Consider the following 19,622-nt stretch of genomic DNA (forward strand, 5'->3'; position numbering starts at 1 on the left):
TAAGCAACCTTATTGATGGAAAAGTACTTTATTTCCAATCCATCTAAACTGAATTGGCTCTTGCTAAGATTTCTCAACTAGATTAAAGAGCTCTTTAGTTCACACTAGTTTCTCCCTGCGGAGATACATTGTCATCAAGAACCTCGTCTTCTTTTCTTTTTAATAAGCTGAAACAGCCTGAGCACTCTAAGATATTTATTGCAAGACATTTTCTCTTGTCCTATAATCCTGCGTGTCTCCCCTCTTCACACCCTCAAAATGTCAAGTGCTATTTAAAAATGGTGACATGAGAATTATACAAAATATCCCAAAATCTACCACTGCATCCAGAAATTACCCTTATTTTTTTTTCACAGCACCAGATTGACACAGAAGGGAGTTATCTATTCCGCGCATATATATATATATATATGCATGTATGTATGCATATGATATTTGGGTATTTATCTATCTCTATCTATCTAGATATAGATACGGATATATAAAAATATATGTATGTACAAAGACACATACATATACTTGTATCACTAGCACATATTTTGAACTCCAAGTTTTACCTTCATCTTAATTGCAGTAAATTTCCTTTCAAGAACTTCAGTTTTCATTGAAGCACATCCTGCTCTGGTCTACATGTGGGAAAACAGTGCAATTATTATAAGCAGATTTATGTTTCTGTGAAGTTTCATGACATTTATACAATTAGTGGTAGATACATTCACCATCTAATTGTAATTACACTGTTATTTTCTTGATTTACCAATTAAAATCTTCTATTTTTTTCATGCATTTGTTGAAAAGAAAGAATTAAAATCTTCTCTTGGCACTTTCCACTATATGTCTGTATTTACTGATTTCTACTTTTTCTGCACTGATTTTTTTCATTACATGTATTTTCTTAGCTCATTTTTAAGTTGTTTTTGCGGGTTTGTGTTTGAGGATATTACTTATTTGGTTAGAATCCTCTGTGTAAGCATTTCCCCTCTTTCTAGGAATGTGAAATCTAAGTAGTTTCATACCTTTTCATACCATGTTATACCTTTGTTTTTAAAGATCTAGATCTCCTCAATATCTTGGTTGTAAATAACTATTTGGTCAAGCTGACTAATTTATTATAATAACTTTTTACTTTTGTAATCAAGACTGTTAAGTACTACCCATTTTTTTGTTTATACTTCTTTTTATGTAAAGTCTCATATGAATCAATTTAATCTTTGAGAACCACTGCTTCAATCGTGCTCTCAAATCATAAAGTCACAAATTTGTTTTGGCTTAGTAATTATTTTGTAAAGAAACCCGGCAACTACTATCTCCAGAAATGACTGACCCCTACTTTTATTAGTCATATTTAGTTACTACATTTTTTACACGCTCAAATCTTCCATAATGACAATTCCTCATAAAATATCTCACTTTTACAACTTGAAAAACAACAACATTTATTTAAAAATCTAGTTCTACAGGTCTCCAACAGACACTTTTCACTGTTTTAATATTCTTCCATTTTCAATTTATCAAAATTTCTTTGATAAGTCCTAATTCTTACTAATTACCTGCCTGCCACTCCATTAACCACTAATACTTTTCACTTTTTTACTTTAATGAAAAAGTCATATGATCTCATACTTGTGGAAGACAATCACAATAATCAACTTGTTGCTATTTGTATAAAATCCAGTTTCAAACATCGAATGAAAATTTCTCCAGTTAGCTGCTCTGTCTTAACCTGAGTTCATAAGTAATTACATATCACTATGATATTTCTTGTCCATCATAGTTTCCTGTGCTCTAGCATTCTTCTCTTGGTCTTTCTTATTTAGAATATCATTTCAAATTCAGACCCTTCATTCTTTATTTTTTTCCCTACGGTATGTAACTAACTCACTTGTGGGCACATTAAAAATAATGTTAGTGTTAAGTAACCAGCCCGGGCAATTCTCCATGGCTGGTATTTCTCATTAATGCCCTGAAAATCCTTTTATCTTTGACAGAGTTTGCACTATTCAATTTATTAGAACTGGGTTTTATTTGGGTTTGGGTTTCTCTTAATAAACTCTCTTTTTCATGATAGAGGACACCCATAATACAGACAAGCAAAAAACCTCAGAGATTCTCTGAGAATTAATATCAAGTTAAGTAATATATATAGCCACTATCAAGATAACTAATACATGTATTTATAAAATGCTAACTCTAACATTCTTAGTACTGAAAGTTGTAAAATTAGCCTCTAGAGGCATATTCATTAGTTTGTCTGTTTATATTTTACATAATCCACCAGAGGGAGTTCTAAGAATGAAATAGAAATATTGACAACATGAATTCTCGGAAAAAAAGAATTTAAATATGCAACTGCCATGACTTACACTTTCTGTTGAACACTAAAATTTCCAGTCAAGTCTATGACAAGAAATTGAGAGTTTAGTAACTATGGATTCATACTGAAGTTCAAAATTCTAGTATTCCAAAACAACTCTCTCCACAGGGGAGAATGAAATGCAGCGACTTGGTATTAAGTTTAATCTTCAGTGGGTAATTATTGAAATAAATTATATTTAACCTTGAGTCAACTGTCAGTCTTTTAATATGGGCACTTCAGTCATACAAAATATCCTTGTAAATTCTAGTTTTTAGCAACATCAGTGTTAAGTGACAGATTTTCCAACTTTTACATCCCACAGAAAAGCCCCAAGAAATATCTACTCAATTCTCTACATCTTGCTCTCAGCAACGTTTCCCTTATGGAGGGCACTCAGATTATACCAATATGCTCAACCTTCTAAAACACCCTGGCTAAACAGGTGAACATCAGGTATGATGTCAATATGGAACCACTTTGAATAAATAATTCCAGGGGTTGCAAGCAAAGAAACAATATAAGGAGAGTCACGAAGGACATGCAAGAATATGCAACACCCCTAAAAAAAGTTGAAACAATCTTAATAGGGTGATTCTAGAAGTATATGCGTTTTCCAGCTGGTATAAACAAGCATTAGTTTTAATGACTCTAATGAAATTATGTCCATTTAAATTACAGTATTTTTTGCTACTCTAAACACTTTTTAAAGTACTGGATATGATAATGATCTCAAAATCAAGTAAGGCTATTTCCTTCTAAGAAGCAACTGATTCATCTTCTTTTGAAGCATGTTTTAATTTTTGAAGTAGTCTAGAGGCAGTCATCTTCAGACCGGCTTTTGGAAATGCAATTCTGAAAGACTAGAAGTTATTTAAAGGAATCAGTCAGACAAAGAGAGGTTTTTTCTTCTTCCCTTCTTTTCTTTCCTTTAATTTTTGAGCCATTCATCTTATTCTATAGAATAGTTGTTCTTTGCTGCTAGGCTGCAAGTACACTGGCTGTCACAGAAGTGGGGTTATGTACAATGGGATCATAGAGTAATAAGACAAGCCTGATTATGAAAAAAGAAAAAGAATCTCCAGATTCAAAATCCTCATGGGAGTAAGAATCATATATAATTGTTAATTGAAAAAATCTTCTCTACCTCGGGGAATGCGGAATTGATAGAAGTTTCCCATTACTTAGAAAATTTCAACACTTGCAAAGGTAATTGCTGCGTTCATTCCATTTCATCATTGGTTGCATTTTTCAGAAAATATGGGAAACATTTTTATGAGGGTTTTAAGTGATGAGGTCAACCACTTTCTCATTTCCATTCTGAAACTAACAAGCTTCTTGGTTGTACTGATTTTGTCAGGGATGGAGCTATATTTCTTCACTGTAGTTAGTATGGGACTACTTTTGCATTTATGCTGAAAGCAACATTGATAACACAGGGTTGTTCTTGCTGTTGCTGAGCAGTGCTTAAACAGCATCAAGGCCTTTATAATTATAATTACATTACATTGAACCTGACAGCCATAATTATATATAATACAGCTTATGTGGTATATATGTACATAATTACATATTTATATATCATATATATACTTACGAATGAAAAGCATACCTGAACAGTGAAGCTAACATACATTGTCATTTCCAGTTATCCTTTTGGATTTCTCAATATTTACTGCCTTTCCAGCTTAATTTCTAAGGTTTCCAATATGTATTCTCTGTGTAGAAAAAACTACTACTGACAAGTACTAAGGGTGTTTCTACTTCAAGTGACCAAGAGGTAAAACCCATCACGTACGGAAAGAGGGTAAAGCATGGAAATCAAAGAGGAGGGAGGGAGGAAGGAAAGAAGGAAAGAAAGCAAGCAGCAAGCAGGGAGGACATGAAGGCAGGAAGAGAAAGAGGGAGGGACAGGAAAGGGAAGAGAGAAGGTGGAAGTAGGAGGGAGAGAGAGCAGAAGGAACACAGGGAGGGAGAAGAAGGACACAGGGAAAGTGAAAGAAATTAATGATATTGTAAAAGACATGGAGAGGCAAAAAGGGAAATTATGTAATTCATTACATACAGCTATATCTCCAGGCCTAGCCTCCTGCATTTTACATGTTGCTCATATAAAAATCACACCTTATTGACGCTGTATAGTTTTGTTGTTTCTTTTTCAGAACAGGTTGTAAGAAAAAAACAGATCCAATGTGGCTGATGAGCTTTTCTATAGATATAATTGTACTTTTAATATTTTTAGATAAAAGTCCACAGTTCTGATATATATACACATATGTATATGTATATGTATATGTATATGTATATGTATATGTATATGTATATGTATATGTATATGTATATAGTGTTCTGTTCTAGCCAACATGTATTATGCCTTTAAAACCTCCAAGTCTAAATGAGTTACAAAAGTGCAACAGTTTTTAAATTATATGTTTCCATAAAGGAAAAAAAAAAAAAAAAAAAGGAAATATTTCTGGTAAAATAGTTTTCTAGTCAATCTGACCTGGTACTTCTTGGTGCCAAGAAAAAAATCCACCATGAACAGTTGCCAAGGAGGAGGGGCAGAGAGAAAGAGCACCAGACAGTGTGATGCTGCAAAGTTCAATTTAATAATTGAACCAAAGCAGCAGCAGGTGAGCTGTGTCAGGAAAAACTTCACACTCCCACACATACAGCCCACCAAAGCTGGCCCTAAATGTGAGTTGGCACAGTGGAACCTGGGGAAATGCAGTAATTTCTGCAGCTCAGTGGTGGATGCCTGAATAACAATATGCCCCTACCCCTGCCCTTCTGGTCCCAATCCCTGTTACTGAGAAGGTGTCACACAGGCCACAAATAAAATCACTCCTTGATGATACGATATAACCTTCTGGCAGCTTCAGGTTTTGCTCTTCTCTTGCTTGCTGACCCACAGCCTGTACCAAGGCTTATCATACTCTGTCTCTGTTAGAATGAGTTGCATTGTCATTGTATTGTCTGCTACAGCTCATTATATCCAGTCACTCAAGTCTTTATTAAGACAAGGTTGTGGTGTTTCCACAACAGAAAAAACTTTCTGAAAGTTTGCAATACCACAGGAAGTTTTCTGAATAGGAATAAAATTAAGTATTTTATGAAACAGCTTATAAAAAGTCTCAGGATGAAGTAACATGCCAATGAAATGGAGAGATCAAAGTCTTGTCTATTTATGATGGTTTTTTGGGTTTTTTTAGTAGCAATGGTATTAAGTAAGAACATACATTCTTTTGTTCCCCTGACTCCAGTTAGGAAGAAATACTTGCAGGTGATTTTTCTTTTTTCTCTCAGCATCTCTGTATTAAGATTTTTTAACATCAGTCATTAATGTATTGAAGGGTTCCTGTACATTGACAGAACTCTGTAAAGCCTCTATTTCTTATACTACTTCAGGAAAGACTTCTAAGACTTCAGTGCTAACCTCTACTCTGAAGTGTTACCTTTTTTTTTTTTTTTTTTTTTTTTTTTTTTTTTTTTTTTTTTTTTTTTTTTTCCCCAGTACTGGAAGCATCAAAACCCACACCATTTCTTGAGATTTCATTGTCTTTATTTTTGTGTGACTGCAAAATCTTTCTTAGTCAACAAGAAATGTCTGTCCTGTATTGTACTGAACACATTATTGCCAGATAAGATCAGACTGAGTATTTTCAAGGCATTTTAACAATATGAGCTACTGACGATTTCAGAAAGCAGAGCAATGAATAGGGAAAAGAATCTTGGTGATTGAGTTTCTACAGAGTAAAATTTCTATTGGTCATATACTCTTCTGTTTACTTCAACCAAAGAGAATTTTAGTCCAAAGACTAAGATTCTCTTTTCAATCATGTCTCATTCCTCTATTTTTCCTTCTTCTGTTTTTCCTACCAGAGTTCCCCATATTCGTATCAGTTCAATCACCCTGTCCAATGTTAGCTCTTTTTCACTTCCCAACAGATACATATTCCAGTTAAACTGGCAACTTTGTTGCCTGAGATGCCCACAGAAAGTGATAGTGGGTCTTCTTTCTACCCTAAAGGATTCCTTCTCAATGTTTAAGTCTTGGGAACAGCAGAGAGAAAATGCACTTAAAATTTATGTCATGCTTTCTTGGTACCACTGACTTGGAAATTCAATACATATGAAACTTTCAGGGAATTTAGCCACCAACTAATTTTCTACACACACAATCTAAGAACTCATGTGGGGGTTTTATTTACCCAGCCTTGAATACTTTCATGAAAACAAAGAAAGAATGCTTATCCCCAGTACTGGACACATCCTTTAACCTTACCAAAGATATGTGAAAATGCCAGGTATTTGATTTTACACTGGTACACAGACTCAAAGGTTTGAAATTACAGCTACAAAATTCAGCTACCTTGTTTCTTGTTTTCATTGTTTTCCATGAATGCCAAGAAAATCCTCCAAGATTCACAGTCTTTGGAGTGTTTGTTTTTAGTTTGATGTTTGCAGTTCTGCAGTTTGCATACTGAAACAGATTCATGCTGATTTTAGGCACTCACAAATGCCTGTTAGGTTAAGTCTGCTTGTCCTGAGTTGCCTCTAAGAGCAGTAGTTTATTGCTGCCTACAGTTCAGTCAGATGAAGCAGGATTTATAAACTGATATATTCTTCACTTGAGAGATTGAGATGTAGATCTGCTGATCTCACAGACAATTACCATAACAAGAAGAAGAGACCTATCAGAGTACCCTCAGTATGTAATTATATATCTAAAGCATAGAAGGTATTAGTTCAATGGGTTATTAACACTGCTGCTGAATGTTCAGTTTTCTGGAACTAGAATAAACTTGAAAAAAACCAACAAACATTAAAGCTATAGGAACAGTTGAGACTAGTGTATAATGTAAAAATTTTATTCAACTGAGAGCACTGCTTTTCAGAGCAGCCCTCTCTAGGAATAATACAGAATTCTGCCACACTAACCTTTTTAATGTAGCATCTAGGCAACCAAATTGAACTTCCTGATGATTAAGAAGCCATCAAATTGTGATTAAAGCACTGTAGACTATTTCCTTAACTATTTTCCTGTAGATTTCACAACATTTTACTACCAGCAGTTGTCTTTTCTATTTTCTATTAATTATCTTGCTGTCCATATGCTAGTTCTTGAAATGCTCTTACCTTCCTCTTTTCCAACTGTGTCTTGATGGAGTGGTACTGTAATGTGCTATGTCACAGCTGTACTAAGGAGAACTTAAAATGAAAGCAGCACACTGTGCTAAGTGCTGATTATTGCTTTCAAACAAGAATCTTAAAAATACGGAAAGTGTGAAAGGTGATCTATAAAGTACAATTTCTTCTCAAAAAAGAAAAAAGAAAAAAGTACTTGGGAGTAGGAGTCATAATAATAGCAATAATAGTTTACAGTAAAAAAGCTACTGAAAAAATTTCAGAAAGTCATTCTATCAAGAAAAATACAAGATAAAATTTTGTGATTCAATTTAAAGTAGCAAGGATTTTGTGACTCTTGCTTGTGTTTACACTGTTGTAATTGTTCACTTTTGTGTATCACTAGTATGGCTTTAAAGGAACAAAACAGAAAATTCTAAACCTCAAAAGATATACTTCCCAGGCAGGCATAATTGTTAGTGGATTTTAGGTTCCCAAATGTTTTTCACTTTAATTTCTGTATCTCTGGTAATATTATTTATTTTAATTACTCTTGTGTCTTTGGACACAATTTAATTTACTTTAATGTCTTAATTTACTTGTCCAAGGGATTCTGGAGAGAGGAAGAATCTTATAAAAAAGCAACCTTTAAACAGAGTATGAGAATAGCAGCTTCAAAAATCAGAATTTAACTAGTCAAGTGAAAGGACCCTGGTTTCTTTAAAATTAGGATTCTGTGTAAATCTAGGATGGATTTTAAACAGAGATGTAGTTAAACTTTTTACTCCAATCTAGTACTACAAGCAGAAGAAACAGAAAACCAAAGAATGCTTTAAAATTTCAGTGTGTTGATGTTAACTTGTTGCTAACATGCTACAGATAGCTCACTGCTAACAAACACTCAATTAAGTGCTAGCTCCGGGAAACCCAACTGTTGCACATAGTTTGAAAACTAAAATTAAAATAAATAAATAAATAAATAAATATCTCCACTTTTGCTTCATGTCATCCCTGGATACACAGTTCATATCTAAGACCACTGAAAACACACAGGAAATATATTTAATAGCCTTACAGAATAATTTTGCTTCAAAGTGACCTCATCTAGTCATAGTCCCTGCTCAGTGCATGTCTTAACTAGGTCAGGTTACTTAGCAACATTTTCAGTCGTGTCTTGAATACCTCCAAGAACAGTTCCCAAAAATTCTGGTGGTTGTTACTTTCCTAGTATTTAAATACTCCCAATGGTCTGAAAAAAAATAATCTTAATACCCAGCTGAGATTTTCTGTGTCCTAATTTGTGTCTGTTGCCTATTAATTTGCACCCCCAACAACAGTCTGGCACTTTGTTGTCTGTATCCCCCCATTATCTGTGCAGATGCAGGGAGCAGTAAGGTCTCTCTCAGTACCCCCGGTTCATCGGGCCCAGCTTCCTCAGAGTTCCCTCATGCACTGTTCCAGCATCCAACATGTTTCAGCATGGTGACCTCCCCTGGACTAACTCCATTATATCCATGACTCTCCTGTAGTGAGGAATACAAAAGGAGGCACAACACTTCCTGTGCGTTCTTATGAGTGCCAAAGAGGGAAGGATCACCTTCTTCAACTTTTTCACTCTCACTGATACACCCTCACCCACAGTGATTCTCACTCTCACTTCTTGCAGAAAGGGTGCATTGCTGGTTTACGTTCGACTTGGTGTCCTTTTCTGCACAGCTGTTTCCTAGACAGTTGCTTCCCAGCCTGCAGCAGTGCATGGGGTTATCTGTCCCTAGATTGCAGGACTTTGAATAACCCTTTGCTGAACTTTGTGATGTTTCTCACTTGTGGGATCAGGCCTTTTTAATACCTTTATTGGTATCTGGATCTGGATGAGGGAATCAAGTGCAGCCTGACTAAATTTGCAGGAAACAAAATGCTGTGCAGGAGTGTCATCTGCTGAAGGGTAGAAAAGCTTAGCAGAGGAATTGGAAACAATTGATGGCTTGATGGGCCAAGGCCAGTGGTGTGAGGTTGAACATGGCAAAGGGCAAGTCCTGCACTTGGGTCATAACAACATTGCATCCCCATGCAACACTGCAGGCTTGGGGGTGAGTGGTAGTCAAGCCAAAAAGCTAGTGAAGGGTATGAAACATAAATCCCATTGGGGTGACTGGGGTTACTGGGGCGGTTTAGCCTGGTCAAAAGAAGGTCCAAGAGAGATCTTATTACTCTCTGTAACTACTTGAATGGAGCTCGTGTTGAGTGGGGTTTGGTGTCTTCTCCCAGGCAACTAGAGACAGGACAAGGGGAGGGAAACTGCCTCAAGTTGCACAAAGGGAGGTTTAGGTTGGATATCAGGAAAAAATTTCTTCACTGAAAGAATGCTGAAGCATTGGAACAGGCTCTCCAATGAACTGGTGAAGTCACTATCCCTGGAGGTATTCAAAAAAATAAGTAGAAATGGCATTTTGACACAGTTTAGTGGGTATGGTGGCATTTATTTGAAGGTGGGACTTTATCTTGGAGGCAATTTCCAACCTTAATGGTTCTGTGATTCTGTACCTTCAGCCCATTGCTTCAGCAAGCCCTCTAAATACCAGCCTTGTTCTCAAACATATCAATCACCTCCTCTTGCCAGTTTGATGACATCTGCAATCTTGATGAGAGAGAACTCCATCCTATCAGCTCATAATTACTGAAGTTGCTAAACAGTTTGACCCCAAAATTTTTCAGTGAGGAACATCACTATTTACTGGATACCAGCTGGACTTTTTACTACACATCACATGTCTCTGGGCTTCTCTGTCCAGTCAGCTTTTCCATCCACCTCATTGTCTGATTAAGCACATCACCAATGTGGTGTTAAAGAGGTCAAAGTGGTCAAAACAAAGTACATTTTGAAGTTCCAAAAGCTGTTATCCGATCAGTGTCTAATACTGAGCAGTGTGTGGTCAGCTATATTAAACAGTAGAAAGCAACCTTATGAACCTGTACATATATAATGTTAATCAGCTGGGACAGGGTTCAGCCAGGCCAGGGTTAATTTTTGCAGTAGCCAAGAGGGTGGGTAGCTAGGACCCAGAGGTTATTCTTTACCACCTCACACCATTTTCCAGGGACTTGGGAAAAGCTCCCTTCGAGGTAGTGTGGTAGATGAAGCAGTTGAGTATTGTGCGGGGGTGGCCCACAGTGAACATGTGCATCATTTGCCTCCTTCTTGTACTTTGTCATTTGTATAGTATTGTTGCTGCTACTGTTCCTTTTCTTATCTCATTGCTGTTTCCCATAAATTGTTCTTATCTCAATCTATGATCTTCACCTTTTGTGCTTCCAGTTCTCTTCTCCAGTCCCACTGCAGGGGGAGGGGGAAAGAAAAGGGGGAGTGAGTGAACAGTGCATGGTTTGGAGTGCTTTAGTGAGAACACTAAATTGAGGAATACTACTCTTTACCATGACACTAAAGAACTGTTAAATTGCAGTACTAGAGAGTTTTCATGCCTCACTTGTTATCTGACTTTAGTTAAAGCTATACTAACACTGAAATAAGCCCCTGATGTCTGAATGTACAACTACAACTCATTAATGACTGTTATGACCATCTGGGAATATATCACAAATATTTTTCTTAATTTGAATATGGAGTAACGTTACAATATTTCAATATGCTTCAGGATAAACTGTAGTAAATGGAAAGGAAAGGTTTTACATATCACTCCTCCCCCACACCAGCCCAACAGGTTTTAACTGTGAAATTTTGTAACCTAGATAATAAACATAACTAATAAAATGATCACGGAAGCTCTTCCTATAAAAGATCATTGAAAAATTTGCATAAGGCATACACTTCAACTAAATGAAATGGTTTCTCCATCTGCAGTACAATCAGAATTCTCAGTAAATTACAGTCCATACAGAGGCAGTAGATGTCACTGAGATTACTTACATGCTCATAATTAAGTTTGAATAATGTTTTGTTGTGCTGGGACTAATGACCCTTGCAGCGCAAATCACAGAACTGCACCTCTGAGAAGCTAAACACCTCTTACCACTTCATTCAAAGGCACTTGCAAACATTCTGCCACTCCCAGGCTTGGAACTGTAACATATGTTAGGGTCCTTTATATTGCTAACATTATGACTGGGTTACAGACGCATCAATCACTTTATTCCTTTTATGTGAAGGTCAAGGAATTTTTACTTAACCATCCTTCTGCTCAGTGCATCAAAGTAATTTGAAGATTTTACAAGTTTATGTTTCGCAATTTATTTTGAAATATGGTGAAATAAAAATAGGGAACAAACTCTATCATTTCAACTCTCAAACTGCAGTTTCAAGATGCAAAATGATCACTGAGGTTTAAGTGAAGTTTCCTGAGAGGTAATGCACTGTCAGGTTACACAGCTATATTTATGAGGTATTTCAATCTTCTGTTTGAAGCAATCAGGTTTAAGTCAAATGGCACAACAATGAGATGAAGAATCTGGTACTATATCTTGGAAGGTAACACTCTCAATTTCTAAACATTATCTATACATTGTAACACAAGCAGAACCATGGCATTTACTGGGAGAGAGAAAGCAAATTAGATTTGTATTCAAAACCAGACCAAGTATGAGATTTGGGTTTTTTTCATAATTTTCCAGGCTTAGAACCAAACTGCAATTATCTTTTTAAGGAAAAATATGACTTATTTTTCTTCTTTCAGTATTTACCAATCTAGCAAAGTAGTTGTCGTAAGAAGGGCTAAATGGTATATTAAAGCCACAGAGTCCATTAATGTAGTATGCTCTATTATAAACCTTCCAATAAACACATAATGGTTCAAATTAGAGCATATTTGAAAACATCTTCTACTCTGAAAACAATTGCGTCCCAACTAGGCGGCCATCACAATTTCAAATTACACTTTACTCTGTTTTCTAAAGAGACAGATAAGTCCATACAGCATGACTTCAATACTGACAAGTATGACAAGCTGAAAAACTGTGGACTTTAGAGGTTAGCTTCCCAACATATGAAGCCCCTTATAACTAGAAGAATAAGGGACGGTCATTAAAGATGCTTGCTAGAAGAAATAATTTGCTTCAGCTTATTAATATGTTCCATTTTGCTGCTTTTATGTTTTTTTTAAGAGACATCACACATGCATTTCACTCCACTATCATCTAACTTAAATCTGGCAATAAACTAGGAATTTAAACTTGTCAGACATATGGTTCTGCAGATTGAAAGCTTTCAGAAATTGACAAGCCAGTAACAATCCAGATTGCAATTAAGTACAGAAGTCTTAAATCAAGAGCCATGGATATTTGTGCTGCCATTCAAACTAGCAGATTCATTAAAAATAATTTAAAAAATAAAAACCACACCATAAAACACTGGTAGGGCATTTTCATACCTCAGATATAAAACAAACTGCATTAAATATGACATGCCTAAAAAAGAAATTAACGGCAATTTACATTTTTTCTTGTATTAACTTCTTCCTTGTAAAGCTTTCATTTAAAATGTTGCCATCCAAGTTGCATTTCTAAAAAGCACAGGGAATGCAAACATAGAAATCTCCAACGTTCATTGTCCACCAAATTTTTATGACATCTACCTTCCTCTTTTCTTCCACCAATCTCATATTTTGTTATATGGCAAACGTATTTTCTAAGATTTTTCAAATATTATTTGGTTTTCCCTTCACTGCTTTTCTTATCTTCATTTCCTCACTTTCTCCCCTCTTCTATGAAAACATTTGCTCTTCCTCGCTAAGATTTTGCATTTCAAAATAATAATTTGATATTTCGCACTGAAGACTAAATATCCCAGTAAACACCAGGGATATTATATCTTTGCTCATGGAAAGGTATATATAACTTTATGGTTAACAAATTTTATTTACATTAGATAGGATATACCTGTGAGCACTATGCAAACAAAAATTTGTATTCTTTGTTTTCACAGATTTCATGGTTAGGGAAATAGAAGCTATTCAACGTGGCAGAAAATGTGTTTGTAATTATATATCTCCTGTAAACTGGATTCTCAAATTAACTGGTCTGCTCTTTAGCAGCTTTTTTTTTCAGTATAAAGAAATTTACGAACTCAAATGTCTTTCCTTCATATCATGGTATTTGAAAGCACAAGGTGAGTTAGATAACAACAGTGTAATTTAGTACTTATATCAAATCTGAGACTAGGAAAGCAGATTTCTTTGAAAAATGAAGATTAAAACATTTATGTAGACTCTAGGAAGCAAAATATTTCATGAAAATATATTGATTTTCATTAAAATGCTATTGTGAAGACAATAGTTAATTACTTTCTACTTAAAGGTAATTAGTGGAGAAAAGTTGTATAAAATTTGCCAGGTATAATCCAGGCAGAGACCTATTGTTTTATATTTTTTTTTTCAAATGAATTAATGAATATTTAATTTCAACTATGTAATTAGCTAAGAAGCAAAATTTTTCAAAGATGAGATTTAACTTGAGTTGCATCTCAAAATTATTACACAATCTAACATATAAGCTACACCTATAAATCTATTTTTCCAAGATTATTTGAAAACTGTTGTCTTGCTTCCCATTCCTACACCAGTATAGAACTATTGTTTCTTCGAAGTTTTTTCATCTCAAGCAAACAACTGCACAAGATTCCAGAGTTAAGGGGGTACTATTACTTCCTATTCACAACAAACATTTGCAATAACACTGTAGAAGAAGACTCACAGCTAGAATTTGAGATACACTGTAGCCCTGGTCTCTTGCCTGAGATGTTTTAGTTTTCTAAAATTCTTTTCTCAGGGAATTTTCTGTAAACAGGAGAAATGTTTTTGAAACTGTACCTATGTTATTCATTCCTTTTCGAAGGAGGGACTTCTTGATGTCCCTCTGGTCTGAGTAATGTGAGTGAAGAGGTTTGCCTTTGTGTCACCAATCAAATTGGTCTGTGTAAAATAGTATATAAGGGAGACACATCCCAGAAATAAAGGAGTCATTTCAGCCTTCTAAAGCTCGGCGTCTGTGTCATTGTAAAACAGCATTAATACACCACTTTGAACTCTTAAAAAAAGCACCCTGAAACGCTTCAAAGAAAGGGCCTTGAAGTTCTCTGGAACAAAAGAGAACTATTTTTTAAGGAAACAGTGAATTTTCCATACTTTTTTAAGACAGTGCTTCCCCTCAAATCTTCTGCTTAAGACCAGAGGAGTTTGTTAACATTTGCCCTCATCACAGTCCACACTACTCTCCTGGACTCTGAATGAAAAAATAATTCTTGCTGTCACCTCAGAGACTATGCACCTGCTCTTTGCCTGGGCTCATCACTTTCCTCCCCTTTCTTCATATTCCCAGGTCTCTGGTGTTCCTCTATCACTCTATACTCCTCAGGGTATCTTCCTTGAACTGTTTAAGTTTTTTCCTGGTTATGTATCCATTTAGAAGAACTAATCACTTTTCTCTAATGTAGATTCTTTGATTTAAAGTGGTGTACTGAAGATACACAATAAGGCACTCCTTCCACACTCACAATGGTCTTCCACACACATTAACACAAAAAAGTAAGTCAAATAGATGTGAGCTGACTCACACCTAAATGAAGTAACACAATGACTATGAAAATATCATCCACTGTGAAGCTTATCTTTTTGGGTTATGTTTTCACTGAGTCAGAAAAAAATTTGTCATTTCATGGTGATTATCTCTTTTTCTCGCAAAGAGAAAACATGACTTTTGCCTGCTTGTAAATGCCCTTGAAGATAAATCAGAGCTTGCTTATTAATTACAACTGACTTCCTTTATCTGCCATCTGATCTGCCATCTTTTGTTGGTGATTTTCCCATTACGCATAATTGAGATTTTAGAACTCAGCATTAAAAGAATAATAAATTATGTACCAAACATCTTAGACATGGCACAGATCTTAGCAAACTTTGTGATATATTAGATATGTATTAGTCAAAAGTCTTCAAACGTACCATAATGAGTGTTTTCATTCACACAAAAATATTTCAGTAAGTTCTTCTAAAGGATCATAAGCAGTTTTAAAAATTTTTGAAATCAATGTTTTTCTCTATTTTTTTCATGTTCATATAACAAAAAAACCAAAAATATAAAAGTAATGTATAAATCTAAGAAATATATTGATAAAAAGGTTGGACTTTTTCAAAACGCATTTGTTCAGTCTTAATACAGTTTAATTCAAAACAACATCACATGAATGCTGCTGTGACAGCTTATTTCTCTCTGCTGTCAGAGGAAGGTTTAACTGACTAGCTTGGACCTGTAATACAGAGAAATCACACAAGTCCCTCCAGAAGTTTAACATGGATATAACTACCTGAACTGTAGTGGTAAAAAAACACAGTTAAAACTGGGAATTGTAATGTGTTATTAGTTACAGAAAAGAATAAACAAAATAAGGACATTAATGCTGAACAAGAGAATGAGATTCATTGAAATGTGCTCTAATTCTTCAATAATAATTGCAGTAGAGACCTAAAGGGACCATTATTATTTCTCATAATAACCTACTCTTTATGTAAGTATAATTTCTTGAGCCAGATGTTTTTAATTTTGCCAAACTATGAAAAATCAAACGGCTACCATATGATTTAATTTCTGAATAAGTAGCATACTTTTGCTTCATTGATTCTGGTTAAATTATGACATTAATTCCATACCTGTTCTGTCAGATGAAACTAGAAAAAAATATTAAATATTATCAGATAAAATCCCTTATTTCTAGAACTTCCTCTCTTAATCTCCTTCATAGATGACTAAAAGGATGACTAAAGTTCTTGACAAAAAAACTGAAACCCAGTACCCAAGAAAACCTCCCTTCAGTGTTCCCATGCAGAAAAATGACAATTACAAAGCTTCCCTAAAGCTAAACTAAAGTGATTAAAATTATTATAACAATTTACATACACTTGGCTATTATCACCTGTATGTAATCATGTATCTAAATAGGTTATGAACAGTTCTGACTCAGCAAACAGTGCATCCATCATAGAAGGCCAATTGTCAGAACTTCACTGAAGTTCGTAGGAATCACCACTTCGATGGTTTCAAAAGGACAACTTAAGATATAAAGTTCCAAATACAGAATATAATATGGAATAATTTCAATCCAAGAACGAACGGGGTATTTCTATTTGTAGAGGGTATATAGGATTCACAAGATTATAATTTAGATATTCCAAAACTGCCTTACCATGGTGTAGTTGTGAGCCACCTTCATAAGCTCTGTGCACCCTTGTGCATCAGCAAATGCTCGTATTCCCAAACAGTTGGATGGGTGCAAAAGTTTCATAAGGAAATGGCAGCAAACCTCTACGACCTGGGGGAGCTGGAGGAGGCAGGCAGCTGCTAGGAGGTTTTCAATGGTGTCTTCTTTTAATTCCAGGCAGCCTAAAAAAAATAGTATTCATAACAAATGCAAACTTATTTTCTTAGTATTTACAAAACATACAGTAAGAAAAAATGTTTTTATAAATAATCATAGTTCTTTATAAATAACTCTACAGTAAAAGTGAAGAAAAGAAGGATTAATCTCCCTGACTGAACACCCCACTGACCTGAAAATTACAGCATTAGAAATACTTCTTTTAAAACTACTATTAATTCAACTATATAACAGGCATTAAAAAAGAGACTGTACTGTGGGAAATGGAAGAGAAGAATTGGAACATCTTGATATCAGCCAGGCTGTGGATGGCTTTTTTGTTGGGTTTCTTTTCTTTTTTTCATTGAAATTTGTGAAAAAATATATGTTATCTTCAGTGGCACAGAGCAAACCTCACAGCCATTTACTTCCCTGAAAAGAATGAAATAACTGCCTACTATAACATGAATAAACCCATGAATATATCTTCAAAACAAGGCTTAACTGTTTTCAAACGTTGTGTTGCTTATTTTTAATGTGACTTTGGGATTAATGTTATCTGAGTAACATATGGCAGGATTTTCATAACACATAGTCCCTCTAAACCAGTTTATATTAGGGAAAAAACCCATTAATTAATACCTATATTACACTTAATCCTGTAATTTCACAAGTCATTATCTTTACCTTGCAGACTAACACACTTTTTAATAAATAAAAGGTAAAATAGAATAAAATAAACTTTAAAAATCATTTATTTTAGGTTGGAATATGTAATTCTTGTTATAATGCTCCCCCTAACCATAATATTAAATTTTATTTTTACATTAGAATCTTATAAATTTCTTACATTAATTACTATAAAAACTGCAAACTAAAGATTACAAGGATGTTTTAGAGAACTGGAAAAAATAGGAAAATAAAATTGAAAATTTAATACAAATTATCAAAAATACTTCTGATTTCATTGTGCTGTGCTTGGAAAAATAATTTCCGACTACAAGAGGATGAAGTGTATATTGATCTTTCTCTTAGAAGCATAGTTCAACACCTAGATGATCTCATTCTTTCCCCACATAAACTTTGTATTTGTTGTCACATTAAAAAAAAATCTAAAAATCTTAATAATTCTATTGCATGGCACTAAGGAGTTCTAAAGTCCTCGATTTCACAACAGCATGCCACTGAAAAGAAAAGACACTATATATTGCAACACCAAACTCAAAACACAGTAACATTAACACTGCACATCTGATCTTTTCTCCTTTCACTGTATCTCGAGCTTTTAATATAAAATGGAAACTGTGAAGTTACACTTTGCTAGATTTAGTTATTATACACCCTTTTGCAAAGGTCAGAGCAACAGATCAAGCACACAGCCTAATTTCAGTGGGTTTCCTCTCCATATTTTTATCCTTTTATTAATGTCACATGAGTTTTTCTTTATACTATCTAACCTTTTCTCACAATTTCTGTACACCACATCTTTATGCAGTATGGTCAGAAGGCACACTCAGCAGCAAATTCTTGGCTGACCCATATATTCATCAATGACAATCCCACATTTGCTACATGCTTGCAGGTAATGGCTGGCTCAACACACAATCTATTCTCTAGAAGACAGTTCTACTGTGTGAAGTGGAAGAATTCAAAAGATAGTTGTTTTCAGGCTAAAACTGACCATCATGGTACCAGAAGCAAAAAAAAAAGTTTAAAATGTGCAAAAAAAACCCAAATCAGCCAAACCAAACCAAACCAAACCAAACCAAACCAAACCAAACCAAACCAAACCAAACCAAACCAAACCAAACCAAACCAACCACAAACAAACCCAAAACAAACAAACAAATAAACTAAAATTAAAGAAAAACAAAAGGAATTCTAAATCACCTTTTCTTACATGCTATTTATTTTTCAACAATGAGCTCAAGAAAGTCTCTGGCCGTATAAAACTAATCCAGGTAGCATTTGCAAAGTGACTTTAGTATAAAAAGACTAACTTTCAATATCCTAACTTTATGAGGAAAGGCAACAGTCTCATGGTTTGGCCTTTTTTATTACTAAAGGTAGCTACCCTTAGGAGAAGAACCCAAAGGAATCAGTTGAAACCACATCAATCTATTTGTTTTAAAACTGAGATATTTTCTGTTCACTTTAAGATACAGTAGTCCTGGTACAGTATCAGTTGGGAAATAGTAGGATTAAATTAAGTTTAAATCAATTTAAAAAATTATCTCTTTTATGAATCATCTATTTCTTTATGTAACTAACATGGACATTTTGAAGAAGATGCTTCACATTTTTTATAGAAGAGTGTGAACATGTTTCTGCTTTACATTTTAATAAAAGGAAGTAAATAAAGGTTTCTGGGATATCTGGGGACATGAATATATTATAGCTTGACTTATTTTTGACTAGATTCAGAAATATTTATCTACTACTTAATATATCTATGATAAAAGCTAGAAAACTACACTTAGTATGAGTTAAAGAATTTATTGTTATTCATTCTTTTAGCTTCAACAATAGATAGGTTTTTAATCTATCTAAATGTTTTCCAAATCTTACTTATCTTCTTTTTAAATACCAAGACACCTTCACAAGGGCTGTATTCCTTTTTTCAGAAGAGTAGTATGACATATTTATGCAAATTCCTCTGGGATATCAAGTGTTTAGCATGGTCAGAGTTTGAAAAAAGAAAGCTGTTAAGAGGTTCTGTATATAAAATATGAAATCTTCAGACAGTTTCATATTGGTAATTAGAAGATCCAAGCATCTATTTAA

General features: G+C 34.6%; 1 protein-coding gene across 2 annotated transcripts in view; it reads right to left on the minus strand.

The window, feature by feature from the left end:
* KLHL1 (kelch like family member 1) overlaps positions 1-19,622 on the minus strand; it is a 186,214-nt gene that overhangs the window by 87,575 nt on the left and 79,017 nt on the right. For both annotated transcript variants that reach the window (XM_066176265.1, XM_066176264.1), the window contains exon 4: positions 16,668-16,864. In XM_066176265.1, the coding sequence (XP_066032362.1) occupies positions 16,668-16,864 (197 nt within the window). The remainder of the gene's footprint in view (positions 1-16,667; positions 16,865-19,622) is intronic.

The sequence above is a fragment of the Chamaea fasciata genome, unplaced genomic scaffold (assembly GCF_029207755.1).
Source record: "Chamaea fasciata isolate MVZ Bird 193981 ecotype frontalis unplaced genomic scaffold, bChaFas1.0.hap1 SCAF_2, whole genome shotgun sequence".
NCBI classification, from domain to species: domain Eukaryota; kingdom Metazoa; phylum Chordata; class Aves; order Passeriformes; family Sylviidae; genus Chamaea; species Chamaea fasciata.